The sequence below is a fragment of the Leopardus geoffroyi genome, chromosome A1 (assembly GCF_018350155.1).
Source record: "Leopardus geoffroyi isolate Oge1 chromosome A1, O.geoffroyi_Oge1_pat1.0, whole genome shotgun sequence".
Lineage (NCBI taxonomy): Eukaryota > Metazoa > Chordata > Mammalia > Carnivora > Felidae > Leopardus > Leopardus geoffroyi.
In genome coordinates, this window is record NC_059326.1 from 111364315 (window position 1) to 111392158 (window position 27844).

The 27844-nt window shown below is 38.8% G+C and overlaps 2 protein-coding genes across 5 annotated transcripts in view; both read left to right on the forward strand.

Annotated features, from left to right (window-relative positions):
- DDX46 (DEAD-box helicase 46) overlaps window positions 1-8854 on the forward strand; it is a 73442-nt gene extending 64588 nt beyond the window's left edge. For both annotated transcript variants that reach the window (XM_045489309.1, XM_045489318.1), the window contains exons 22-23: window positions 5756-5829; window positions 6992-8854. In XM_045489309.1, coding sequence (XP_045345265.1) covers window positions 5756-5829; window positions 6992-7039 — 122 coding nt within the window. In that variant the 3' untranslated portion in view covers window positions 7040-8854. The remainder of the gene's footprint in view (window positions 1-5755; window positions 5830-6991) is intronic.
- Window positions 8855-15878: 7024 nt separating this feature from the next.
- Window positions 15879-27565, forward strand: CA1H5orf24 (chromosome A1 C5orf24 homolog). 3 transcript variants are annotated; one of them, XR_006715097.1, is made up of 3 exons: window positions 15879-16240; window positions 21798-25216; window positions 27453-27565. XR_006715097.1 is itself a non-coding variant. In XM_045489341.1 (3 exons), exons 2-3 carry the CDS (start codon window positions 21801-21803, stop codon window positions 24016-24018), a joined length of 468 nt encoding a protein of 155 aa, XP_045345297.1. In that variant the 5' UTR covers window positions 15965-16240; window positions 21798-21800; the 3' UTR covers window positions 24019-26345. The 3 variants fall into 3 exon arrangements, 2 of the variants coding, with proteins under 2 accessions (XP_045345283.1, XP_045345297.1); XM_045489341.1 differs by lacking the exon at window positions 27453-27565 and having other exon boundaries at window positions 15965-16240; window positions 21798-22227; window positions 23978-26345; XM_045489327.1 differs by lacking the exon at window positions 27453-27565 and having other exon boundaries at window positions 21798-26345.
- Window positions 27566-27844: the final 279 nt, after the last annotated feature.

Below are 27844 nucleotides of genomic sequence, written 5' to 3' on the forward strand. Positions count from 1 at the left end.
AATTTTTTTTTTTTTCAACGTTTATTTATTTTTTTGGGGACAGAGAGAGACAGAGCATGAACGGGGGAGGGGCAGAGAGAGAGGGAGACACAGAATCGCAAACAGGCTCCAGGCTCTGAGCCATCAGCCCAGAGCCTGACGCGGGGCTCGAACTCACGGACCGCGAGGTCGTGACCTGGCTGAAGTCGGACGCTTAACCGACTGCGCCACCCAGGCGCCCCTTAATTTAGTTTTTTAGTAATCTCTATGCCCAGCATGAGGCTCAAACTCATGACCCTGATATCAAGAGTCAAACGCTCTACCTACTGAGCCAGCCAGGTTTATATAAAATGTAAATAGCCACATACATGGCTGGTACGTACTGTAATGGATAGCTCAGCTCTCAAGTTTGTTGTTGGAAAGATCAATGGAAGGTATTTAGATCCACTGAAAGTATATTGTAAATAAGGTTTGTAACTAGTTTGTTCTTGTTATATTTTGCCATTTCTTTGATTTTGTGAAGACTTTATAATTTTAGGTAAGTTCTTTACTGAATTTAATGTACAGATGATTTACTTATATATTAGGATTTGATTCTTTCCTGGCTGAAACAAAGAATTCTACAAATGTGACCGAAAGTTAATTAGTGCTGTGCCTGTTTAGTCACTTTCCTTTGAATTGGTGACCTCAGTTGTTTTTATGTGGCATCTTAGCATAAAGACCACAAGAACAGAAACACATGTGCAGTGTGTATCCCATCTACCCTAAGTAGAAATTGTTTCCTGGCCAGAGGTATGAGATGGGGTCAGAGTAAGTAAAAGCACTGAAAAGTGCTCTTGCCACGATTCTGCTGATCTATTTTTTTTTTTTTTTCTTTAGTAAGGGATTGCCTGGTCCCTGTAAACTTTTGATTAGTTTCCAAAGTTCTGATACAATTGATTTCAAGTTTTTTCAAGTTTATTCACTTTTTGTGGAAGGACAGGCTTTTGGAGTTCCAGCCTCTGCCATTTTCACTGCTGCACTCTCACTTTTGGGCTTTTTTTTTTTTTTTTTTAAATGTTTATTTATTTTTGAGGGCAGGGGAGTGGCAGAGAGAGAAGACAGGATCAGAAGTGGGCTCTGCACTGACAGTAGAAAGCCCGATGTGGAGCTAGAACTCAGGAACGCTGAGATCATGACCTGAGCCGAAGTTGGACACTTTAACCAACTGAGCCACCCAGGTGTCCCTCACTATTGGACTAAAAAAAAAAAAATTTTTTTTTTTAGTGTTTGTTTATTTTCGAGAGAGAGAAAGAGAAAGAGTGCAAGTGGGGGAGGAGCAAGAGAGAGGGAAACACAGAATCCTAACCAGGCTTCAGACTCCACACTCAGACCTGTCAGCACAGAGCTTGGCACAGCACTCCAACCCATGAACCATGAGATCATGACCTGAGCCGAAGTCGGATGCTTAACCGACTGAGTCACCCAGGTGCCCCTCGGACTTGTTAAAGTTAATGATAAATTGTGGCAAATGTGAAATAATTGCATTTTTTTGTTTGTGATTGTGACTTCGATTAAGTCAGGTTTTAGATGGCATCCTTTTATGTGTCCTGAAAGACTTTTGGTCTGCCAGTGACTGTGTGTTTGTAAATCATGTGACACTCTTCCTTATTTGTGTAGTAATATGGGGGTGCTGACATCTTTCTGCACTTGGAACTGGATGGGTCTCCTACCACAGTATTCATTAGGCCATACGGGATGGAGACACAGTGTCCTCCAGTGGAATCTGATGATAAAACTTTTGGTATACATGGAATTAGCCTTTTATTCTAAGCTTGAATATCATGGGTGTCATTTAAAGCAAAATCAATACTTTTAAATGCCTGCCTTATAAAGAGGTAAATCAGACATATGACTGTTTTGAAAAAGGATCCTCTATGTAATTTTTTTAATTAAAAGGTAATTATGTTTGTTTAGCATAATTTATATATCAAGATTCATTTCACATGTAACTTTATCAGAACATACCTTCTCTACTGCCAAGTGAAGTGAGAAGCCCACAGCTTCTTCTTGACTTTTCCATCCACCTAGAATGGTTCTAGGCATTTCCCCCCACTGTCATCTTATACTTAGGAAGTAACATCTAATTTTTATTATCTAACCTAGCTTCTTTTTCTCTGTAAAAAAGATAATCTTACCAAAAATGAATCTTTAGGATTCTAGAGCCATAGTGGTGTTAAGAGCTCGATATTAGTCATTAAAATGATCCAAAGGTTTGAGATTTTCATAGATGATTAGTTTTTTAAAGGATATTTTAGTTTTTGAAACTCCAGCCAAATCAACTGAACTCTAATAGGATGAAAACAGGTGTTGGAAGGAGCCTAGTGTCATCTGTTTCTAGTTCTGTAATTGGAGGGACCATACTGCCTGGCTCCTTGGGGGCTCTGTGTGGCTCAGCAGTTCCAGGCCTCCCACTAGGCAGTGGGAAGGAGAACAGGAAGGACTTATGTGCCTAGCCATCCTGTATAATTTATAGCCTGTTTTGTGACCCTCTCTTTTTACTAGTGGAGAATCCCTTAAAAGCAGCCAGAGTTGTTTTAGGACCAATGAAAGGAAATGCCCTTTTTCCATGGCAGCTTATAAACATATGTAACCTATTACCTAAAGAAGCTTTGTAAGTCAAAACTTTAAACTGGTCAAAATGGTCAGGCTCTAACAAAAGGAGGGAAATTACTCTTCTTGGATTTAGGTGATAGTGTCATTTTCTTTCTTTTTAAAACAGCGTAGACTATTAACAAGCTTCACACTAACCATGTCAAGTAGCATACATTCCTCCTGAATTTCATTTTATTGTAATGTTCAGTCTGGCTTCACTCTTGATTCTACCTTTTGTTCACTTTCATCCACCTCTCTTCTTTTCAAGCACCCACAGCTTTAAAATGTGTGGTTGCTGGGACACCTGGGTGGCTCAGTTAGTTAAGTTTCCAACTCTTAACTTTGGCTCAGGTCATGATCTCACCGTTTGTGATTTGAAGCCCCACATCGGGCTCTGCGCTAACAGCAGAGCCTGCCTGAGATTGTCCCTCTTTGTCTGCCCTTCCCCTGGTCACACTCTCTCTGTCTCTCAAAAAAAAAAAAAAAACTGTGGTTGCTGGCTGGTGAAGGTGTAGGATTTAGATTAGATATGTTGCTGTGACTTCACAGCCATACTCCTGGCTCTTTCCTTCGTGTTGTTAACCTGTTTCTTCTTGCTTCTCCTCTTCTTCTTTCTTCTCCTCTCTTCCTCCCCTCCTCCCCTTCCTTTTCTTCCTCAGTCGCCTGACCTCCTCCCTGTGCTCTCTCTGGGGTCAAAAAGGTCCTTCATGGAACACCTGGGTGGCTAAGTTGGTTAGCCATCTGAGTTCGACTCAGGTCATGATCTCATGGTTCATGAGTTTGAGCCCACATTGGGCTCTCTGCTTTCAGCATAAAGCCTGCTTCAGATGTTCTGTCTCCCTCTCTCTCTCTGCACCCCCCCCAACCTCTCTCCCCAAAATAAATAAACATTTAAAAAAAAAAAAAAAAGATCATTGCCATCTAATAAGGGAACTGTTTCCTCATTTGGTTTTCTTTTTTCTTTTTTAATGTTGATTTTGAAAGAGAGTGCGTGCGTGCACACATGTGAGCAGGGAAGGGGCACAGAGGAAGAGAGAATTCCAAGCAGATTCCACGTTCTCAGTGGAGCTCGATGTGGGGCTTGATCCCTCCACCATGAGATCACAACCTGAGCCCATATCAAGGGTTGGACACTTAACCTATGGCATCCAGGCGCCCCAGAAAACTGTTTTTCTTACATAGAATGATAAACATATAGTCCTCTACATTGCAACCCTAGTTCTCCTTATATTCTTTAATATTTCACTCCTAGTTCTTAATTTCTTGTCTATTTCTTTCGTCTAGCTCTTTTTTTTATTAAAAATGTTTTTAATGTTTATTTTTGAGAAAGGGAGTGCTAGCAGGGAAGGGACAGAGAGAGGGGGAGACACAGAATCCAAAACAGGCTCCAGACTCCAAACTGTCAGCATGGAGTCCGACGTGGGGCTTGAACTCACAAACCATGAGATCATGACCTGAGCCTAAGTCAGATGCTTAACCCACTGAGCCACCAAGGTGCCCCTGGCCCAGCTCTTTCATTTTTATCGTTGTGCACTGTGCTACCTATCTAGATTTACTTGTTCCCTGGCATTGTCCTTTGGCTGCAGATCCCTTAATACTACCTTTGATGGCTCTCTCGTCTCTGTCTCTCCTTTACTTCTCATCCATATTTCCACTGGCCTTATTGACACTTGCAGTAAGATGTCACATGAGCACCTCACCTACAGCAATCCTCAAAATTGAATTTCATCCAGTCACTGCTGATAATACCTGTTTTTCCTTGAATTCAGTATCTTGTTTACTGTTTCGTACTTTATTTGCTCCTCAACTCTTAACCACTTAACTCTGCTTAGAGAAGTGAGGGAAAGGTTTTTGTAAGGATTGATACTTAGAAGTCATTTTGATGAGAGTATTTCCGACCTTCTTGTTCTGTTGTACTGTCTCTACAAGTTTGTTTTTCTAATAGTCTACAAGTTCATGAAGAGCATGAATGAGTTCTTTATATAGTGTATCTCTCACGCTATATCATACGTGGCAGTTGCTTAATATTTCTTGAATTGAAGTAACTATATGAATGAGTGTCTCCAGATTGCCTCATCCTCTTGGCTATGTTGCTGTGTTCTTTTACACTCTTTTCCAATTGTACTGTACTTCTTACTCTTCAGTAATTAAGCATGCCTTTCTTAATCTATATCATTGCCCATGTGATTCCCTTTGCAAAATAATCCATGTCATCACTTCTCCTTCAATGTGGCCAGTCCTCCGCCAAGGAATATAATAAGTGCCCATTAAGTGTTTGTTAAATAAATAAACCATGGAGATTTTGTTTCTCTGACTTTAAAAAAAAAAAACATTTTTTTTTTTAACGTTTATTCATTTTTGAGAGACAGAGACAGAGCATGAGCGGGGAAGGGGTAGAGAGAGGGAAACACAGAATCTGAAGCAGGCTCCAGGCTCTGAGCTGTCAGCACAGAGCCCAGCACGGGGCTTGAACTCATGAACTGCAAGATCATGACCTGAGCTGAAGTTGGACGCTCAACAGACTGAGCCACACAGGCACCCCTCTGACTTTAAAAAAAAAAAAAAAAAAAAAAAAAAAAAAGTTTGTCTCTTTTGGACAAACTGCTAATCATCTTTTCTTTGCCCTTTTTTTTTTTTATTTATTTATTATTAAAAAAAAATTTTTTTTTTTGGTATTTATTTATTTTTGAAGGAGAGAGAGACAGAGCGTGAGGAGGGAGGGGCAGAGAAAGAGGGAGACACAGAATCCGAAGCCAGCTCCAGGCTCTGAGCTGTCAGCACAGAGCCTGACACAGGGCTCAAACCTGTAAACCATGAGATCATGACCTGAGCCGAAGTCGGAGGCTTAACCGACTGAGCCACCAGGCGCCCCTTCTCTGCTCTTTTTAATCATAGCAAGAACTCTTAACACTACTTGCAATGTGATCCCAGTGGTTACATTTGAAACTCTAAAAGTGATCTGAATAATAAGCAGCCATTGTATAAATTGGATGACCTTCCCCCAGGTATTGAAAGACTATCTTGGCAAGCAGTACAATGTTTCTGAAAGTCACTTACAGTATTTCCTACTGGATCTCCATGACATGGATAAACGTCTAGTGTAATTCTAGTAACATGAATAATGTTTTCCACTTATTACTAGGTGCCAATGAACTGGCTGTGCAGAAAGCAAAGGCAGAAATCACCAGACTTATAAAAGAAGAACTGATCCGGCTGGTGAGTGAAAACCTCAAGGACTTGTTCAAATAAGTATTTTATTGAACTATTATATGAATACAGAAAAAAAAGCACACAAATTGTAAACATAAAGTTTGATGAATTTTCACAAAGGAAGCATATTGATATGATCACTATCCAGATCAAGGAACACAGTACAATGCCAACATTCCAGAAGCCCCCTGCATGCTCCTCCTGTCACTATCCCTCTCCCCCAAACATAACAGTATTCTGACTTTCACCATGATAGATTAGTTGCGCCTACATTTGAACTCTATGTAAGTGGGATCAACTGCTGTGTACATTTTTGTATCCAATTTCTTTCCACTCATCATTACTTTGAGGAAATCCATGTTGCATGTAGCAGTAATTCATTCCCTTTCATGGCTATGTGGTATTTAATTTGTGAATATACCCACAATTTATATATTGGACTTTGAGGTTATTTACTTTTTTGTTGTTAGGGATAACTTCTGTGAACATTCTTTCATGTCTCTTTTGTACATAGTAGTATACTTTTCTCTTGGGTATATAACTTGGAGTAGAATTGCTGATTATAGTGTTGTGTAATTTAGCTTTAAGTGTTGCTAAATAATTTTCCAAAGTAGTTATGCCTTGTAAAAGGCATCCTTTTATGGACCACCTTCCCAAAGGAGGCAAACACATCCCTGTGTTGTAGTGCCAGTTGAAGCTTATAAACTCCCTATAACGTGTACATTGAGCAAGGGCCCTTTGACAGGAAACTTTATCCTTTTTCTATGAATGTGTTTTTGAGAGCTTTTCTAAAATTCCCCTTACAGAACTTTCTTTAGGGGAATAAAAAGTTTAAAGAGTAGAAGATAGATAAAACAAGAGGAAAGAAGGAAAACAACCTTTAAATCAAATGCTTTTAAGACTATTTCACCAAGGAGTGATAGAAAAAGAACCTTGATGCCACCACCATTAAGTTGGTTCAAAACAGTTGTCAAAGAGCAGTGAACACAGACAAATGATTAGTTATTGAAGAGTTATTTTCTTCCTCAGTATAAGAATATTAATAATTTCTGTTCTAAATATCTGATAATTTTGTAAGTTTGTGAAGGAAATTTTTTTGACCTGTTTCTTTTTCCTTTTTTTTATCCTTTGCTCTTTCTGACCCTGTATCTTTTGTTTTCTTTTGTAGCAAAATTCATACCAACCAACAAATAAAGGAAGATACAAAGTCTTATAAAATATTTCGAAAAAACTTTTTACCTGTGCTGGTGTGTGATACATGTGGCAGTTGTCTGCAGTTTACAATGTATTGTAAATTAAGATTTTTAAAATTCTGTCTTGCTGATTTTTTTAAATACATGAAACCAGTATTTGCTAAAGAAATCTTCTTTCAGTAAGTACCACCAGAATTATCAAACTATATTTAAAGCAGGCCTGTTTTCAGAGTATGATGCCCTTTAATGTAAAGTTTAAATACCAATATTTTAAAAGTCTGGATAAAATTCCAGAAGTTTAAAAAAATGGAAATATTTGGACTTTCTATCAACGGTAATAAAGTACACAAGTCACTAGGGGCCTACTCACCATATCCTTTTGAAATGAAATTGTGATCTCCTCAGAAAAGGTAAAATTCTCTTAATATTTTGTCCCCCACCCCCACCCCCACCCCCCCTTGAGCTTAAATCTTACTTGATTCATTGGAACAGTGTGAACTGGATTTAAGAATGTTATAATAGAATTTTTACAAAATGTTTCAGAGTTTTTGTTTCAGTTTTTATCATCATAAATGGGCAATAGTTGGACTGCTTTTCAGTTTTGTAAAATTAAAGATTTGTAGTATAAGAGTTTTTTGCATTTCTTTACACTGCAAAGAGTTTTAGTATTTATCACTTTTAAGTTCTCCTCACAGCTTCTAGTTCTATGACTAGCTACTAACTCTTTTTTAATCTTCCTTAAAAGAAAGTGATTTGTAGCCTATAAATATTGTTTCCTTTTGCCCCCGAAAGTGTTTGTTTATACATTTGTACATATAAACATGCTACTAATTTTAATCCACATTTTCTTCAAGGTTGTTGAAAAGGTTGTGAATTTTCTTCCTTAAAAATTTTCAAGCATGATGGTACCTGTGTTACAGACTTAGATTTAAGCATCTCTCAGTGAAAAATAGTTCACAAGAAGTCATAAATTATATTTTTGACCCCTCATATATTTCCTGAACATTCTAATTTAAATTGTTATAATTGGATCACACAATATTCTTTTCAAGACTCCTGGTATATTAGAACTTTGTATTGTTGTCACTTCTTGGAAAAAAAAAAAAATTCCAGGAATTAAATAGATAGCTATATTTCTTAAACGAAGAGACAGCGAAGTTTCTGAATATTCTTAGAGTTTTTAAAAAAGAAAAAAAAATCAAAGCATACTAAAACAAATCATTTTTAATAGTATGTTAACTGGTTAAAATGAGAAGAAGTATCAATCATTATTTCTTCAATATAAAGTTTTTTCTTACTGAAAAATTAACATAGATATAACTGGGAAATATTCTTGGGTCCCTTGCATATCTACCTTTCTTTCTTAGAAGAAGAAAACAGACAAAACACATGTAACAAGAGAATCAAATAAACCATTTACTCTAAAATGCAGGCATCTTGGGCTCCTTTTTTCCCCTCAGTTTATTTATTTGCTTATTTTGATTACCTAGTGATAGTGTGTTTCTTTTGATAGAATATGTGGCATTCTCACATTGGTGACAATTGGTGCTCCCTTCAGGCTGCTGGATCACTTTGAGATTCAGAGTTTTACATCGTTGTAGCATTACTACCTTTATGTTTGTATATCTAGTTGTAACAAACCACTGATAGTATATTGTCCTGAAGTGAAACCCATTTCTCTGTTATTACAGTTTTAGTGTCACACTGACTCTTTGATTTTTAAAATTTGAATGATGTATAGACTAATTTGTTTTTTTAACTGCAATATCAATATTTGCTCATGTTTTCTAAATTCCTTATAAAATAAAGTTAATTCAACTTGCACTTTCCTAAAATTATCTCTGCTGAGATGTTTTATGCTGTTTTTCTAATTTTGTTTACATTGGTAGGCATGTGAGAGAAGTATTATACTCTCTGTACCTAGCAACTCACTACCCAAAATACACAGTTCTATCCAAAAATACCTTTCTGAAGAAGTCTCTTACTCTTAGATTGTGTTTGTATTTGGCATAAGACACATAGGGTATAGGTGAAATGATAGTTCATGTCGCAGTTGGCATTTTGCCACAGTGACACTCGCTTTTACCAAATGGAAGTATGGAATGAAACAATGATGGTTAAGTTCTCTCCAAGTCTGTCTAGACAGCTTATTGTTCGATATAGCCTGTCTTACCAGCCTTGTTGGTGTACAAATGGTGTTCAGCTGGCAGTCACAGTGCGCCGGAGACTGCAATCCTTCTTTTGAGGCAGGCAACCCTACATGTGAGGAGGTTTTTGTTTGAGCAGAACCAGCTTTTGAGTACCTGGGACATATAAATCCTATAAAGCCAGCTATGGGATCTGCTTCTAAATAGTATACCAGCGCCTGAAGAATCACAAGCTAGAAAACCAAGCCTCCAGAGTTGTAACTTAGCTGAGTGTGAACTCTTTTCCCTGTGTGCCCTCCTTTCCTTTATAAAACCATCAGCTAAGGTCCTTTAGTGGCAGAGAAAATAATGCTTAAGTTAGGAGCTAGGGGGAAAATGGTAATTGAATTCTAGGGTAAAAAGCTACACTTCGTTTTGTAAAATTATTACTGTTTTAGCACTTTATAGATGGTGGATGCTAATAAGGTTTTTTATAATGTTTGTTTAGTTTTGAGAGAATGCAACTGTGGGAAGGGCAGGGGCGGGGGGGAGAGAGGATCCAAAGTGGGCTCTGCACTGACAGGCTGACTGCAGCGAGCCCATTGTGGGGCTCAAACTCAGAAACCCTGAGATCATGACCTGAGCTGAAGTTGGGACGCTCAGGTAAGCCACCCAGATGCTCCTGTATGCTAATAAGCTCTTGTAGCAGGCAAGAATTGTAAGTAGCTTAGCCCAGTGTGATCCTTGAGATCTTATGCTTCCTCTTAGATTTGAATCTGGAGCTCCCATTTCTTCACAGTTTGGTACATAGTTTTATGTCAGAATTGGAATCTACTGGCATTTTCTCATGCCTTCTGCTTCTGGCATTGAAAAGCTGAAGTTAAGCTTTAAAAAAGATGGGTGTGTTGGGGCACCTGGGTGGGTCAATCAGTTAAGCCCTAGTCAGACTTTGGCTCTGGTCGTTATCTCACTGCTCATGAGTTCAAGCTCCGCATCGGGCTCTGTGCTGACAGCTCGGAGCCTGGAGCCTGCTTCAGATTCTTTCTCCATCTCTTTGCCCCTCCCCTATTTGCATTGCACTCTGTTTCTCTCTCAAATATAAAAAAAAAAAACAAAAAAAACAAAAAAAAAACCTTAAAAAAAGAGATGAATGTGTAAATATATAGAGAAAGAGAGTGAATATATGTGGAGAAGTAGAGGGGTGTCTTAGCTTTTTATTCAGTTTAGGTGATGAAATCATCAGAAAACCTTAATAAAATCTCACTGGAGTTGGACGTTTAGCTTGGGAATATAATCACCATCTTAATATTTTCCATATGTTCTGTTCTTAGGTGAGCTCTCCAGAGCTAAAGATGGTACAGTTCCCTCACTAGGTAAAGATTTTCTAGTGTTACCAATTGCAGGTATTTGAAGGTCTTCCCCTCCTCCCTGTCTTTCCCCATACCAACTTACAATTTCCTCAGGCAGGAATTCAGGTAGAAATGTGAAGAAAAATTGTAAACAAACATTTTCTTGCAAAATCCCTACAATATCAGTGGTCTCACTTTTAAAGTACCTTCTGGCTTAGCTGGATGTATAGGTAAGTGCATACTATCAAATCACATGACTGGCAAGGAATTTCCTTTTTTTTCTTTTTTCTTTTTTTTTTTTTTAAATTTTTTTTTTTTTTTTCAACGTTTATTTATTTTTGGGACAGAGAGAGACAGAACATGAACGGGGGAGGGGCAGAGAGAGAGGGAGACACAGAATCGGAAACAGGCTCCAGGCTCTGAGCCATCAGCCCAGAGCCCGACGCGGGGCTCGAACTCACGGACCGCGAGATCGCGACCTGGCTGAAGTCGGACGCCCAACCGACTGCGCCACCCAGGCGCCCCTAAGATTTGATTTTTAAGTAATCTACACCCAATGCGGAGCTTGAGCTCACAGTTCTTAGATCAAGAGTTGCATGCTCCACTGACTGAGCCAGCCAGGCGCCCTGAGGAATTTACTTTTGATTATTTTTCTTGACCTTATTCTCTTCCAAATATGGCTTCAGGTTATAGGACTTCATGATTTTGAAGCTGTATCCTTTAAAAAGAAATTCTAATTTTGCATTAACCTTGGCGGGGGAGGAGGGTGAATTTGAAAGAAAAAATAATAAAAGTTTTAACCCCTTTAGGGAACTGGAGCTCAGTTACCCTCTGAGATATTATGAGGACTACTGTAAAAGCTAGAGTTTCAGAAGGAAGAAGTTCCTAAACATTTTTAATATGTGGATAACTGATAGTCCATGTTTTGAATATTAGACTCTTTTCAATTTTGCCTATTATGGAAAAAAGACTATGTGAAGATTTACTATGGAAAAATGGCTCTTTGTCCACAGAAAAAGCATATCATTTTAACTTGGCACTTAATAATAGATGGGTTTTTAGCAGCTTGTCAACTTCAGGCACTTTTTAGCAGCCTTGCATATTAAAGTGTCCATGGCCTTTATTTCTGAATTCCTAGCAGGCTCTCAGCTATGGGGGTCCAGCAAGTCCAGAATACTTGAAGGCAGCATTTTCTCTCCTTGCCTTTGCCTGAGAGAGTCTTCTGTGAGCTGAGACTCCCAGAACTGTATTGTAGACTTTTGCAAAATGAGTCTTCCCTATCCCCTAAGCCAGCCCAGGGCCCAAGTCTCCAGTTTGGAAAGCTCAGTGAAAGAGCAGGTGAGTGAATGCCTGGGAGCTTCAAAAAGAGCACAAGTTCTAAATATTTAGGGGTCTAGTGCTGCTATTTAAGTGTGTCTGGGGTGGTAGGATTCTGTGATACACATTCAAGTTTGAAAACTACTGAAAATCTTCACTTTGTTTTGCTCTTGGATTTTCACTCCGATCTCCAAAGTGGGACATGTATTTGGAAAGCAGGAAGAAAATACTAAAGCTATTTGTGTTTCTTCTTAAAAAAATTTTAGTAGCTTTTATAATATATTGTTTCATGGGGTGCCTGGGTGGCTCATTCATTTGAGCATCTGACTCTTGATTTTGGCTCGGGTCTTGATCTCATGGCTTGTGGGATCAAGCCCCGTGTCGGGCTCTGTGCTAACAATGTGGAGCCTGTTTGGGATTCTCCCTTTTCTTCTCTCTGTGCCCCTCTTCCACTAGGGCTCTCTATGAAAAATAATAAAATTTAAAAAAAAGTTTCATGACATATTGTGTTTAAATATACTGGTTACACTATTGGTACAACTGTACATAGACATAATTATACATAAATTTACTGTATTGGGGGTACTTGAACAGCCATTGGCCATGGTTGCTTAAATGTTTTAAAATGTCTGCTTTTTCATATGTAAATGGGATGTGAAAATACCTATCTTAGAGTTGTAAGCATGAGGTGAAATAGAACATTTAAATTTTTTAAACAATGTTTATTTTAGAGAGAGAGGAAAAGTGTGTGCGTGCGTGTGTGTGCACGTGCGTGCGGGAGAGGGGCAGAGAGAGAGGAGGCATAGAATTTGAAGCAGGCTCCAGGACCCAGGCTCTGAGCTGTCAAGAGAGAGCCCGATGCCAGGCTCAAACCCACAAACTGAGCATGACCTGAGCAGAAGATAGACCCTTAACTGACTGAGCCACCCAGGCACTCCTCTCTAAATAGAACATTTAAAACATACAAAGATAGTGCCTGGCATATGGTAAGCATCCAATAAATGTTAGTACTATTGTCTAACGTGGGTGAATTAGTGTGGGTTTTCTTATGCTCTCTTTCAATATTGCTATTACTTTGAATACTGCTGTAAGCCATATAGCTAGCAAGGACAGTCCATGGCTACCGATAAACTAAAATCTATGAAGTGAGATTCATTTTTCTATGTGTATCTTTCAGTTTAAGTGAAAGTATTTAGGAACCCTTGTTGCCCCAGTTCAGTGGTCTCTAGAGGCAGCTAGTTCCCAGCTCTAAACAAATACTCCTTTTATGGCTTTCCTTATGTATGTGTACAGCTACCATTTATCATTCGAAAATCTTATAAGTTGGTGGTTTGTTTATATGATGTGGCCTACCCTGCGTCAGGCTGAATGAAGGAATGAAGAATGTTGGGTTGCGTCCAAATTGTATTTCAAGGGTATATACTTTTGAAGAAGAAATGTTGGGAGATAAGTTAAAGAGTGTGACATTTAAAGGTATGATTTTCTTGAATGTGAAGTGATGATAAATGGCTCTGCTCTTGAAAAAGCCTCTACGTTCAGGACCATGTTTTATCTGTGTGTACTGCGGCACCTCATAATTTCTGAGATGATTCTCAAAATGACAGATCAGCAGTTAACATATTTTGATTATCTGCTTGTATTTTTGTCTACCTCACCAGAATGTAAACTCCCTGAGGTCAGAGACCATATTAGTCCTATATCCCCAGGACCTTGCATTCAGTAAGTACATGTTGAGTTGACTAGTTGCTTGTTCAGAGTCATACAGCTAATAAGTGGCAGACCTGGGATTTGAATCCACATCTATCAGGGTGCCTGAGTGGCTCACTCAGTTAAATGGCAGACTCTTGATTTGAGCTTAGGATATGATTGCAGGGTCGTGGGATTGAGCCACACATCTTGCTCCAAGCTGAGTGTGGAGCCTGGTTAAGATTCTCCCCCTCTGTTTCTCTCCCTGGCTCGCTGTCTCTCTTAAAAAACACAAAAAGTTAAAAAAAAAAAAACAAACATAAATCCACATCTATCTTTACCCATTAGCTACCTTCATTCCTTATCCCTGTAAGGAGGACATTGTTTTCATTTCACATAAATGGCAACTTCTGAGAAGAGCAGTGACTTGCCCAAGGTACTATAGGACACAAGTAGCAGAAAGGCACTGATACCCAGGAATGACTTCATCTGTTATTCCAGCTATCTGTCCTTTGGGTCTGCAAATCATCTGACCTTTTTTGTATGAGAATTTGATTGTTTTCTTTGTTTTTTAAAGAGAGAGTAGGATCCAGGAAGAGGGGCAGACAGAATCTTAAGCAGGCTCCACACACGCTCCGTGTGAAGCTTGATCCCGTGACTCTGGGACCAGTGCCCAAGGGGAAATCGAGGGTCAGACACTTAACCAACTGAGCCACCCAGGCACCCCCTGAAAGTTTGTTTTTTAAGTGGTTTTATGTACAAATGCCATTCCACACACAAATGTAATTAGGGATCTGGAATGGTCATGATATGGCATGGAAGTGCTACAATGCATTATGAAATTCCACTTCAAGTAAAAAAAGAAGACTTGAGTAGAGAAGACTTGCCTAATGTTTTCTGGAAAGTTACTTAATATGTCCTCAAATCTGTGTACATTTTTTTTTTTTTTTTTTTAAGTAGGCTTTATCCGGAGCGCAGAACCCAACACGGAGCTTGAACTCTGACGGTGAGATCAAGACCTGAGCTGAAATCAAGAGTGGGAGGTTTGGGGTGCCTGGGTGGCTTAGTCGGTTAATCCTCTGACTTCAGCTCAGGTCATGATCCCACGGCTGGTGGTTCAAGTCCTGCATCGGACTCTGTGCTGACAGCTTAGAGCCTGGATCCTGCTTTGGATTCTGTGTCTCCCTCTCTCTCTTGGCCACTTCTCTCTCTCATGCTCTTTCTCAAAAACAAATAAACATTTTAAAAAATTTTTAAAAAAAAGAGTGGGAGAGGTTTAACTGACTGAACAACCCAGGCACCCTTCATATTTTCCTTTTTATATATGAGCAATATATAATCAGTATATTATACTGATATTATACCGGTATAATCAGTTTTGTTTTCTAGTATTTTATAGAAGTAATGAGAATATTTAGAATCTTGTTACATAACTATGCCTGCTAGAAAATGAATGGGCTTGCCTGTTTTATGTATTATATTTGGTTTTCCTCCTGGTTTGTGTGTTCACCCAGGAAAGTTTTCCTCCTTTCCTACTGGCAACAGCACCTGGCCAAGTACTGTGCTCAAGGTAAAATTCCGTGCAGAGAATTACCTCCTCAAACAGTCTTCGTTGCATAGTCCAAAAGGAAAGGCACCACCTCTAGTCTCTTTGCACTACTAAATAAAATGTCTTCTCAGCAGCCTTTGTTTCTGGATCCTCTCCTTTCTGAATTCACAGCAGGAAGAACTGGGGAAATTAATCCCTTTTGCTTATTGTCCTGTATAGGGGGGACTGATCTATCAGAAATTTCATAAAGGGGGGGAGGATTTTGAAAGCAAACTACTTGTCCCATCCCTTCCTGTGATAGTGGAATGAAGAATATGGCAATTCTGGTCTTGAGTGTAAAAAACTTTTTTAAAAGTATAGGATGTCCCACAAAATGCTTTTCATGATCACATGGCCCTAGGTCTGAGGCCCCAAACTCCTCTTATTTGAATATTCCCCATTTTGTTAGGTGGTCTCATTCTATCCATCCATAAGCAGCTAAAGGGCAGAAGCTGAGCCCTTGTAACATGCTTTAGACAGCACCTAACACAATTAGGCATTCATCTTTTTGCCACCATTAATTAAAGGCACGCTTTTTGGAACAAGGCAGCAGGGTTCAAATCATGACTCCATCACTTAGTAGTCCTTTAATCTGAGAAATGGGGTCAAGTAGTAGTTCCAACATCTACTTGGAATCGCTATGAAAATCCTGTAAGGAAGCTGCATCCCTTCCGGTGGGTCTCCAGCTCATCTACAGCTCTGGGCCTGAACCACAGCCAGACCTGCGCGCTCCTAAGCACCGCCTCCTGTTCGGCCCCACGGCGCGCAAGCGCAGCCTGGCTCTGCCGGCTACCCTCCCCGAGCCTGCGTGCTGGTTGTCGGCGGGAGACTGGGTCTCGCGATGTGCGTGTGCGTGTGCGTGTGCGTGTGCGTGTGCGTGCGCGATTCTTGCGAGCTCGCGCACGCCTCCCTTCGCAGTACTGGGCTGTGGCGGCCTCTTCCTCCTGCGTTTGGGGCAGGATCCGGAGTGGTGGCTGCGGCGGGAGCTGGAAGCCAGTGTCCACTTCGCCGCCACCGCCCTAGCTGCCTGCCCCTCTTACTTGGGCTTTTCGCGTAGTGCAGAGGCGGCGGGCTAGGAAGGGAGCGGCGCGGACGTGAGGTTCCCAGCTGATGGGCAACCCCTGGGCGCGCTGAGGGGCCGGGCTACCAGCGACTGAGGTAGGTGGGCGCGCGGGGTTTGTCAGTCTGGCTCGGAGCAGAGTCTGGGCGGCGGGAGCTCGTGTAGACGGCAAGGAGGCGGCCAGAACAGGGGCCTCGCCAGCTGGTGCGAAGAGGTCTCCGACCCACGTCTGAGGAGGGGCTCTGGCCTAGCCCGAAGCGAGAGGAGGGGCCCCGGACGTAGTCTGTTCGTCCCTCGGCGTGGAGCCATTATTGGGGGAAATGCCTCCTGCGGCAGGGGGGAGGGGTCACCTTTTCTTTTCTTTGAGAGGTCGGAATTAGCGGTCCTTCCTGAGCCCCTTTAAATTGAAGTCGGCCGGCTTCGAGATGGAGACATCTAGATGCAGTGGCCTGTGGACTTCAGCTTGCGGAACTCCCAAGTGCACGGAGAGCGGGCTATGAATTTTGATTATTGGAGTGTTCAGGACTCTTTCTCTAGTGTGAACATGTGTCTTGCAAAGTTGTTCTTGCTAATGCATTAATAATCGCTTTTGAGCACAACTGCTAATACATTTCTAAACACTTCCAAGTCAGATAAGGATTCTGACACCGGGGAAACTGCGCCGTGGGGCACAACTAAGGGGTAGAAAGAAGACAAAGAATGCTGTTATTTATGATCTGTCCTAATAACAAAACTTTCCGTGGTGGGACAGGATGCATGGCTTTGGCATTTGTTTTGGTTTTAGCTGAATAGACATTCTGAGTGACGCGGGTCACAAATGGACTTCAATTTATAATTATAAAAACATATATGATTCTATATAATTGTTACAACCCCAATGACGTGAAAGAGATCTCTGAGAATTATGTGATGTTTGATCTTTGGAAGAGAGCAGAACTTGGATTTCTTGAAAGGAAGATTTTTCTCCATGTTTAGAAAGCTTCACTAAAGCTTTGTGAAGCTACTAAAAATAGTTAGAGTTCTTTATGTTGGCAGTAATGACTGCCACATTCAAGAGAAGGGAAAGGAATTCTTTCATAAAGAACTGCTCACCCAAGGACTTTCGGGTTTAAACATGATAAAACAACTTAAAGATAGCAAGTTTTAGCGTGTGCTTTAAAAATTCTAATTTAGGTACAGTTAAAATATATAGAAGCTCTTAGTTGACTCCCATATATTCAGTGAACCATTTTAAAAGGCAGTTAACCTTTGATAGTCTACTCATTCCATTCTGTTATTCTTGGCTTTCGTTCAGTCCAAACTTTGTATTGAACTTTCTAGAAATGTATTCATTCTGGCTCTTTTTAAGAAATATGCCCTGCATACTTCCATTGAACTCTGTACCATAGTATGGGAAGAACCTTACAAGAAAGAACAATATGGTGACAAGTCCTGAAGTCAAAGTAGGAGACATTATTAAGTGTAGGATTAATTAACGCCTGTATACGTAAATACTGCATAAAAACATGTATGTTCTTTGTGTGTATGTGTGTAGATGATTATGCACACAAAGATCTAATGCTGTTGATTCCCATCTTAAAAGGCTGAAATCAAAAGTAGAAAGGATTGATTTTAACTTTTTCCTTTTTAACTATTTACATCAGTAACTGTCATAGTAAATTTCTTGTCCAACTTCCTAATCAGTTATTGATTAAGCAGAATACTGTACTGATTGCTTGACAGTAGCAGGAATGGCAAGAACATATAGAAGACTTGCCTTTAGAAATGTTCTTTAAGGGGAGCCTCGGTGGCTCAGTAAGTTAAGCATCCGACTTTGGCTCAGGTCATGGTATCTGAGGTTGGTGAGTTTGGGCCCCCTATCCAGCTCTGTGCTGACAGCTCAGAGCTTGGAGCCTGCTTCAGATTCTATGTCTCCCTCTCTCTTTGCCCCTCCCCTGCTCGTGCGCACACATCTCTCTCTCTCTCTCTCTCTCTCTCTCTCTCTCTCTCTCTCTCTCTTAAAAATAAATAAACAAAGGGGCGCCTGGGTGGCTCAGTCGGTTGGGCGGCCGACTTCGGCTTAGGTCATGATCTCGCGGTCTGTGAGTTCGAGCCCCGCGTCGGGCTCTGTGCTGATGGCTCAGAGCCTGGAGCCTGTTTCAGATTCTGTGTCTCCCTCTCTCTGACCCTCCCCTGTTCATGCTCTCTCTCTGTCTCAGAAATAAACTAAAAAAAATAAAATAAATAAATAAATAAATAAATAAATAAACAAACATGAAAAAAAATGTTACTTAAGTCAGTGTCTCATTGTCTTTCCATTGGGATAAACAGCTTCACTCCTGTTTGTATCCTAGCACTTAGAATAGTGTTTTGCATTGAGTTGGCTCTCAGTAAATGTGAGCTGTGTCAGAAGTACAAATGCCTAAATTCCCCAAGAAGATTAAAGGAATTGTAGAAGGTTGCTTTATTTTTTTAACTTTATTTACTTATTTTGAGAGAGAGTGTGCACGCACGGTCAGGGCAGAGAGACAGAATCCCAAGCAGGCTGGCACACTGACAGTGTGGAGTCCGGTGTAGGGCTGGATCCCACAAACTGTGAGATCACAACCCGAGCCTAAATCAAGAGTCAGATGCTTCATGGACTGAGCCATCCAGACGACCACATTATTTAAAAAAATTTTTTCTAATGTTTACTTTGAGAGACAGAGAGAGAGAGAGAGAGACTGACTGTTGGAGTGTGCGAGGGGCTGAGAGAGAGGAAGACACAAAATGTGAAGTAGGCTTCAGGCTCTGAGCTGTCAGCACAGAGCCTGACTCTGGGCTGGAACCTACGAATCGTGAGATCATGACCTGAGCCACAGTCGGATGCGCAACTGACTGAGCCACCCAGGAGCCCCTACAGGTCTACTTTTTAAATAGTGTATTTTGCTTCCATGTTGATTGATATCTGAGTAGAAGATAGATGGTAGCATCTTGCCGTTGAAAGCCTAATGTAATGTAAACTGAGACTCTATATCCTGAATGTTAATATATAGCGACTGTTCTGATACATTAAGAAAAGGTAAAGTTAAGGGAAGTAAGATCCAGAGGAAAGGTTTTGGTAAATTAATGATTAGGAACTTAAAAGGTATGAACTGTAAAGCATTGGAATGGACTGTAGGAAAGAAAACATTTTCTTCCTTTACTGGCAGTGCTACTTGTGTAAGAGAACTTATACCTTTCTACCTCTTTTTACTAGGGCTTTCTTTCCAGCAGGGTGATTTCTGGATAATAAAATTGAAAAGGGGGTCACTTTTCCTCTTAAAATCTTCTGCTGAGAGGTCTGTGTTTCTCTTTGTATTTGCCTGTGGTCTCTAGTCCAACTTTATTGGCAGTAAACTAGTACTTCGATTCCTATCTAATTCCTGTTTATATTTCTCAATTAGTTTATAACTTGAAGGGGAAAGGAATGGGGTTAGTCCCTTCACATCTGCCAGCATTAGCTTTTTTTCAATTTGGAAAACAAATGTTTGACTTTGTAAATGTTCTTAACAGAAAGATTTTGTGGATTTTTGCAGAGGTATAAGCTAAAGAGGTGAATAAGAACTTAAACAGGAATATTGTAAAATGGGTCTTCTGTTTTCATTTTAATATAGCTGGGTGATGCTCATGGTAGGGGGTGGGTTTTGCCCCCCCCCCCCAGAGAATATTGGCACGGTATGGAGAAACTTTGGATTGTCAAATTGTTAGGAAGAAGAGGGTATAGTTACTGACATCTAGTGGGTAGAGACCAGGGATGCTGCTAATAAGTATCTTAAAATACACAGGACACCCTTCTCCCCCGCAAGAATTATCTGACCCAAATGATAGTGCTGTTACTGAGATACCTGGATATAGTTGTATATTATGCTGAAATTGTTGGTTCTCATGTCAGATTATCTGAATTCCTGTTTGACTTTACCATTTCCTAATGTGTGACCTTGGCAAGTAGCTAAAAATTTCTCATTTTCTGTAAAATAGAACTAATAATAGTATGTTCCTCAGAGTTGTGGTGAGGATTAAATCAGATGATGTGCCAAGTGCCATACTTACCACCTGCCACCTAGAAAATGTTCAGAAACTGTTAACTTTCACCTAATATTACTACATTTGGAACACATCTTGATGATCTCCCTTTATTTCTGACCTGAACTTAGAATTTGAGCTGGTGAGGTGATAATTAATAACCTCTTTTTGATTATATCCTTGGGATTGAGTGAAGAATTGTTTCTTCTTATATTTGTGTTTAACTCAATCTTGATTTATGATCTCAAGTCCGTAAGGCTTCTGTCATAAAAAACTAGCTTGTCACTGTAGACACTCTTTCTTTCTAGTTAAGGCTTTAAGCCAGCTGCCCAGTAGCTCTGTTATCTGTTGACTTTCAGCAGATATTTTGTAATATAACAGAATTCACTTCTGTGACTTGATTCCCATTTCTTTCTGCCTTCATAACTGAACTTTTGGTCCGCTTTTACATGTATGGTACAGGCTAACATCTAACAACTTGGGGGCTAGACCTTACTATACACCTGTGATTCTTTTTCTAAATCTGAATGGAACCCATAGATTTATTTTCTTACCTTATTGAAATATAATACTTTAGTCTCTATAAACTCATTTTCTGTGTGTCTAAATGATATGGCTGTTAAGGGCTGGTTTGTTACAGTGGTGGTTATAATCTATCCTTTTTAAAGAGAAAAAAATCGCAGGGATGTCCTCAAGACAAAACAGAGATTAGACTGTTAATTGGTCACAGGGCTCTTGTAAGGGAAGAAGACCCATGCATATTTATGATCAGAGAGAAAGCAGTGTTTACACTTTGAACTTTTGGTCTTGATAACTATACCTTCAAAATAGGAAGTATTTTATTATGATTGTTACCCATATTTTTGTAGTATAAGTCCCAGTTGTATAAATGTTGACTGAGTTTAGCTAATGGAAACCTTTATTCACCTTTTATATTGGTACTGCCTCCTGTTTGGATAGATTAGTTTTTTTGGTTGGTTGGTTTTTTGGGGGTGGGAGGATAGATTAGTTTAAAGGGAGTCAGTACCTCGAGAGATTCTTTTCTTTGCTTGACACATTTCTGTGTTTTGTAAAGTGTAGCACACACTCAGGATTATATATCAGTAATAAATTATAATGAGGAAGTGTCTTGTGGAAATTGTAGCCAGATCAGAAGTGTATATGTGAGAAATAAAAGGCCAATAAGAGACATTCTAAAAATGTTAGGCAAATGAGAAAAAGAATCATGTTAATAAAAGTTCTTGTGTTTGTTGTTATCCTTTTAGGGTTTCATAATCTAGAAGCAAAAAGCCAATAAAATATAACACATTTATTCTTTGCTTGCCATTTTTCCATTTCCTAACCAGAGAAACATATGGCTACTAATGTATTATATTTGAGTTGAGTATTAGAGTTCAGTTACCTTATATGACATATCTCCATACCCTTGATTAAATTGAGGAAAACAAGTTTATCTTTGAATCTGCTGATGTGTGTTTGTTTATAAGTGGTCTGGAGTCCTGCCTGTCAGCCTAATTTTAGGGAGCCTGCATAGCTCTTGGAAGACAGACTATTTTCAATACCACTGAATGCTGTCATATAGGTATATATTTATATATGTGTATTTATGCATATTTGTCTTGTTTTTGCTAGAAAATGATGCATCCTGTTGCCAGCAGTAATCCGGCTTTCTGTGGGCCTGGCAAGCCTTCCTGCCTCAGTGAAGATGCCATGAGAGCTGCCGATCAGTTTGACATATATTCCTCCCAGCAAAGCAAATATAGCCACACAGTCAGCCACAAGCCAATGGCTTGTCAGAGGCAAGACCCATTAAATGAAACACACTTGCAGACTACAAGTGGCAGAAGTCTAGAGATAAAAGATGAACTAAAGAAAAAGAAAAATCTCAACCGATCCGGTAAACGTGGCAGACCTTCAGGAACCACCAAATCCGCAGGATACCGTACCAGCACAGGCAGACCCCTGGGAACCACCAAAGCAGCTGGATTTAAGACAAGTCCAGGCAGACCTTTGGGTACAACTAAAGCTGCAGGATACAAAGTCAGCCCAGGGAGACCTCCAGGTAGCATTAAAGCTCTATCCCGTCTTGCCGATCTTGGTTATGGCTGTGGCACAGCAGCTTTTCCTTACCCTATGATGCACGGCAGAGCAGTTCATGGGGTAGAGGAAACTAGCAGTGAAGTCAAGCCACCCAACGAGTGAATGAAGGAGGAAAGGAGGGCCAGGTTTAGAAGGAAGGTTGTGAATAATCCCAAAGCTTCTTGGTTTTATTTTGACATACATGATTTTGTAGCCTGGGCTTTCCCAATTTGTTTTCCCATTTGATTTGTTTTCCTGCTTTTGCTCAGAAACTGCCAGTTGCTCACAGATGCCCTCAGGGCATGAGCAGTGGCGTTGTGTTTGTATATAGGTTCAAGTGTAATACTTAACTGTCATTTTTGCTTTTCCTTTAGAGTTATGGTTATGGTTGTGTCTCATACGTCATTACTACTTTTAGGCCATTCTGCATCGATGTTTTATGTGCTAAACAACTAAAACAATTTTTCATATTAGTTCGTGAAGTAAGCCTACAATATATTAAAAATAATATCTAAGGTATTTTTAACTGATGGAACAAAGCAAACTAATGATTCAGGATTACTTGAGGTAATGGCTGTGAGTTTTTGTAACATTTCTTTTCATGAGACAGGACACAGATATTTGTATGCTTTGGCATTTACACAGACTTCAGATGTTTTAAAAATCTTACTTTAATGTTCTAGGTTTAAACAGCAGAAACTTATTTATTTTGTTTTATTGATTTACATGGTATTGATTGATTTAACCATTATTCCTAAAAGAACTCTTTAGTGTTTGCCTTCCAGCAGTGATATGTTGTGTATTTTTTAATTGCCTAAGAGTATATATACCAAACACTACAAACAATTCATATTTACCGAAAAATTAAACTTTTTAATAAAAACTGCACATTACATTTCTGGTGAAATATAATGCATTCTGAGAATAGCATATTTAATATAATAGAGAAAGAATCATTCTTAAGGTGTGCATGTAGCCGTAGTCACTACATTTTGCCTTTCATTATTATATTTAGTTTTAAAGCATTATACTTAAAACATTTATTAATGTTGTTCATTTATTCAAAATGTTTTGTAGTTTTGTTTTTTTTTTTACCAAGAAATTGTCCCATTGCATTAGCACTTACTGTGGTTTCAGGTTTCTATCTACCAAAGGACACAAATTGAAGGTAGAGTCTAAAACTGGTAAAAACAAAATGCAGTTTTCTGACTGTCAGAACCCAAATATTAAGAAATCTGTCGGAATCCATCTATGCACGAAACGTGTAAAAATATGTTGGTTAGTTTAATTAAAAATCTTAACAGTGGCTTCGGTAAGACCACTTCATCCAAAAGAAAATTTTTTCCAACAATGTTTGCTTTAGAACAAGATAGAAAAGAAAAAAATACTGGGTAGGTGTGTATGGTAGGGATAGAAGAAAATCTCTCCTCTCCCCTTGCTGAAAGTAACATTCTTTGTTAATATACATTTTATTTATTCTGAGTTTGTTCTAAATAAAATAAACTATTATAAACTTCAGATTTGGAAAAAAAAATCCAATGAACTTTAAAGTTACAATGTATGTATTTGTGATTTTAAATGCCTTTGAGATTATAATGTAGATTTGCAGGACCCAAAAACTTTTAAAATAATGACAACTTTAAAAGGGCACATCTTGTGTTGTTTGGGCTTGCTCTCAGTTAATGCAAACTCTGATTGCAAATGGATGTCATGTTTCATACCTTTTTTATCAGGAAAAAAGCAGCAAGCCTTCAGGTGTTCCAGTGATGCCTGACACAATGAGCTGGACTTATGCTGCTCTTTACAGTAAGAGGTGTTGCATTGTATGTGGGGACTTTGTGTGCACTGGCATCTAAGACAGTGACCTCATCAATTTTAGCTTTGCACAAACCCTAGAGAACAATAGTGGATGACTATATAATCAGTTCTAACATTCTGGCAGCTAAATTGCTACAAGAGTTTCTCCTTACAGAAGCTTAAAATAGAAAACTTTTTAATAATTTACTCAGAACAGTATACCTTCTGACACACACAAATGCTTACATCTTTATTCCTGTGTTCATCTATCCACTTTTGTGATATGTATCTGTCATTTAGCTCTTTCTCAAGATGATGTTCAGCAGTTGGCTGCTTAGAAATCCTCTTTTGAGTTCCTGAAAACAGTTGTTTAAATGTTCTACCTATATATCACTATCAAGGATTTGGTTACATGTTGTTTTATACTGTGTCCATTTGACATTTCCCTTTCAGTTTATTTTTATCCCTGATTTGTTGTACATACCCTTCCCTTTCTCTCTGCCCTTTGCTTCGTTGATTCCCCTGCCTTTTGCCCCATTCTCCAGCACATCTACTCAGTGGTGCTGTGCTGTGTGTCAGAAGATAAAGCAGGTGTATTATTGTATAATGAATTTTGTATACATGTTAATGAAATGGTGAAAACAACTAAAGGAATTCTGTTCATAACAGTGTTTATTAATATCAGGAGTTATGTCCCAGGAAAAAAAGAGGCGAATGGCTACAGTTGTGAATGGTTAACATTGTTTAGGATGCTGGATTTTTCTGTTCAGGTAACCGTTTACCTGGAGTATTAGAGCTGTATGGTGGTGAGCATCTCCTGATTACACTTCCTTTTCTCCTTGTGAACAGTTTATTGGTACCATGCTGAAGAGAATGGACATAGAGTGATAACATGAATGAAGTCTTAAAATACACAATATTTTTACTTCTCTATAAAGACTACATCGTGCATCTTTTGTAACACTGTCTCGTCATGATAAACACTGAAATAGCATGTTAAACAATTGCCTATACTTTAATATAATCAGTTGGGGAAAACTGGCCTTTTCTTCCAACTGTGTGATTGTTTCTTGAAAGGTAAATTGCTAATTTTATATTGTATAATTCTCTCTTCACAAAATAGGTTTCACTATTCTATATTAAAACTGTTGATCAGAAAATGATCTGCTATTCAAGTAAGTTTGCTTTCCTTTTTTCTTTGAAAAATATTTTAACATGCCTTATTTATTATCATATTAACAAATAAGCAGCTAATACAGATGAAGTTTTCATTTTTTTCACAGATAAACCTTGCATAACTGATCTTTAGTATGGGATGATTTTGATACTATCTTTGGAGTTTTGCACTGGATATTTTAAAAATACTGGCACAATGTATTGGAAGAAAATAAGCATCTGATTAGTTTTTAATATTTGGGGACATTTTTTAAATCAGTGTTCATTTAGACTAAAATATTCTTGATATTTTTTATTTACTTTTTAAGGAAATCTCTGTTAAAGTAATAAAAGTAATACTCATTCCAAACTGATGTTTGTGTGAATTTACATGTAATAGTTTCTTGAAGTAATAGAGTTTCTTTGAGTTAAGGAGGAAAAAACAGTTATCTGGATCCTTTATTAGGTTAAAGGTGATCCAGCCAGTGTAAGAAAAACCAGTGTATGAGCTAAAGAAAAAAAAAACAAAAAAACTTTCTATTCTAAGAAGCTTTAAAAGAAGAATTCAGGGGATGTTGACAATAACTGCTGCTCTGTCAGTCATTGTCTCTATATGCAGTAAAATTTTATGGTCCCTTTATAATATAAACATTCACAACAGTTGTTCAAAACATTTTTTTCCTTGGACATAAAATATTTTGATGCTATTATATTTTTGTTTTTATTATAGCTTAACTATATGCTCTGAACTCTAGGATGTATCTAAATCTTTCCTTTGCTTTTCCCTCCTCCTCCCCCCAAATAGATAAATCTGTGCTCTCACATACATTGTATTTAATTTTGGGAAAATTTAATGCTATAGTAAATCAAGTGTGTGATTTATAGTAATCAGACCACTTTGATTCTTTAAGTTTCACAGTTTCCTTTTTCCACATATAATTACAGAGAAAATAATTACCAATTAACTGATATAAGCACGTTGTCCTCTGCTGTAAAAAGTCTGAATAGATACTGTGTATGTTTTTATGTCCATGAACTTGAGCTACTCGTGTGCAATTATGTGTATGGGAATGGAGTAGTGTTCATGATTCGTATCTACATCATCATATGGATGTATATTTATTAATAAAGTCATTACTTTAAAACCAACTACGTTTACTGCTTTATTAGCACAGTATTTATCAAGTAAAAGAATGGTAAATCATACACCTTTATCATGGCTGTGATCTTGTATTTTCTTAGGTGTGCTTTCTGAAATGTTACCTCTGTGCTTTTGTTTTTCTCAAAATAGAAGTATTTATATTTTTGTAATTTAAAATCCTGATTTTTTTTGTTTTTTTTTTTTCAACGTTTATTTATTTTTGGAACAGAGAGAGACAGAGCATGAACGGGGGAGGGGCAGAGAGAGGGAGACACAGAATCGGAAACAGGCTCCAGGCTCTGAGCCATCAGCCCAGAGCCCGATGCGGGGCTCGAACTCACGGACCGCGAGATCGTGACCTGGCTGAAGTCGGACGCTTAACCGACTGCGCCACCCAGGCGCCCCTTAAAATCCTGATTTCTAAATGGATCTCAATATTCTTTGCTTTTTCTTCCCATTGTTAAGATACAGCAGGCTGTTATACCAAAGGCTTGTATCTACATTTGAGTATTGTTGATCTTTTTAGTTTAAAAAATTTCAGGTATTAAACATGGCTAATTTATTGTTTTAATGTTCAACTTAGGGAGAACAGCATTTGCATATTTTGTAAATATTGGAGATATAAAAGGAAAACACTTTCCCCTGATTTTTTTTTTTTTTTAATTTTTTTTTTTCAACGTTTATTTATTTTTGGGACAGAGAGAGACAGAGCATGAATGGGGGAGGGGCAGAGAGAGAGGGAGACACAGAATCGGAAGCAGGCTCCAGGCTCTGAGCCATCAGCCCAGAGCCCGACGCGGGGCTCGAACTCAAGGACCGCGAGATCGTGACCTGGCTGAAGTCGGACGCTTAACTGACTGCGCCACCCAGGCGCCCCTCCCCTGATTTTTTGAACATATAATTACCTTTTTTAGTTTCTTCAAAGCCTGCAGATCATCTAGAACACAAGTTGGCAAACTAAGGCCTACTGCCTGTTCTTGTAAATAAAGTTTTACTGGAATAGCCATTGTTTGTTTACAGATTGTCTAGGTCTGCTTTTGTAATAGAGTGGCGGAGCTGAGTAGTTATGACATAAGGCCAACAAAGCCTAAAATATTTCTGATTATTCCTTACAGGAAAATTTGCTGACCCTTCATTTAGAAGGATAAATTGGAATAGGAAACAACAGATGAAATTTGAAGTTGAATTTCAAAACCTGAATAAATAATGGCTGTTTTGTGCTTTTGAATTGTATTAGATATTCTTCAAATCATACTTGAAAGCATTTTTTGGTGTGTGCTTTTCCTCACATTGTTGAAGCACTCTGACATCTACATGAGAGTGTGCTGGTGATTAGGTGTACGGGTCCTAATCTAGGAAGAGATCTACACCATCGTACTGGACCATTTCAATGGCTCAAAGGATTACTTAGTTATTCACTGTGTCTTTACCATGTTTTCTGTAGATCTTTATGAGAGTTTTACAGTAAAAACTCATTTGTTCATTGTAATTATACTTGTCAAAATTC

Excerpts from the sequence above, each read along its gene's own strand:
- CA1H5orf24 (XM_045489327.1), top strand. The coding sequence starts at position 21,801 with ATGATGCATCCTGTTGCCAGCAGTAATCCGGCTTTCTGTGGGCCTGGC.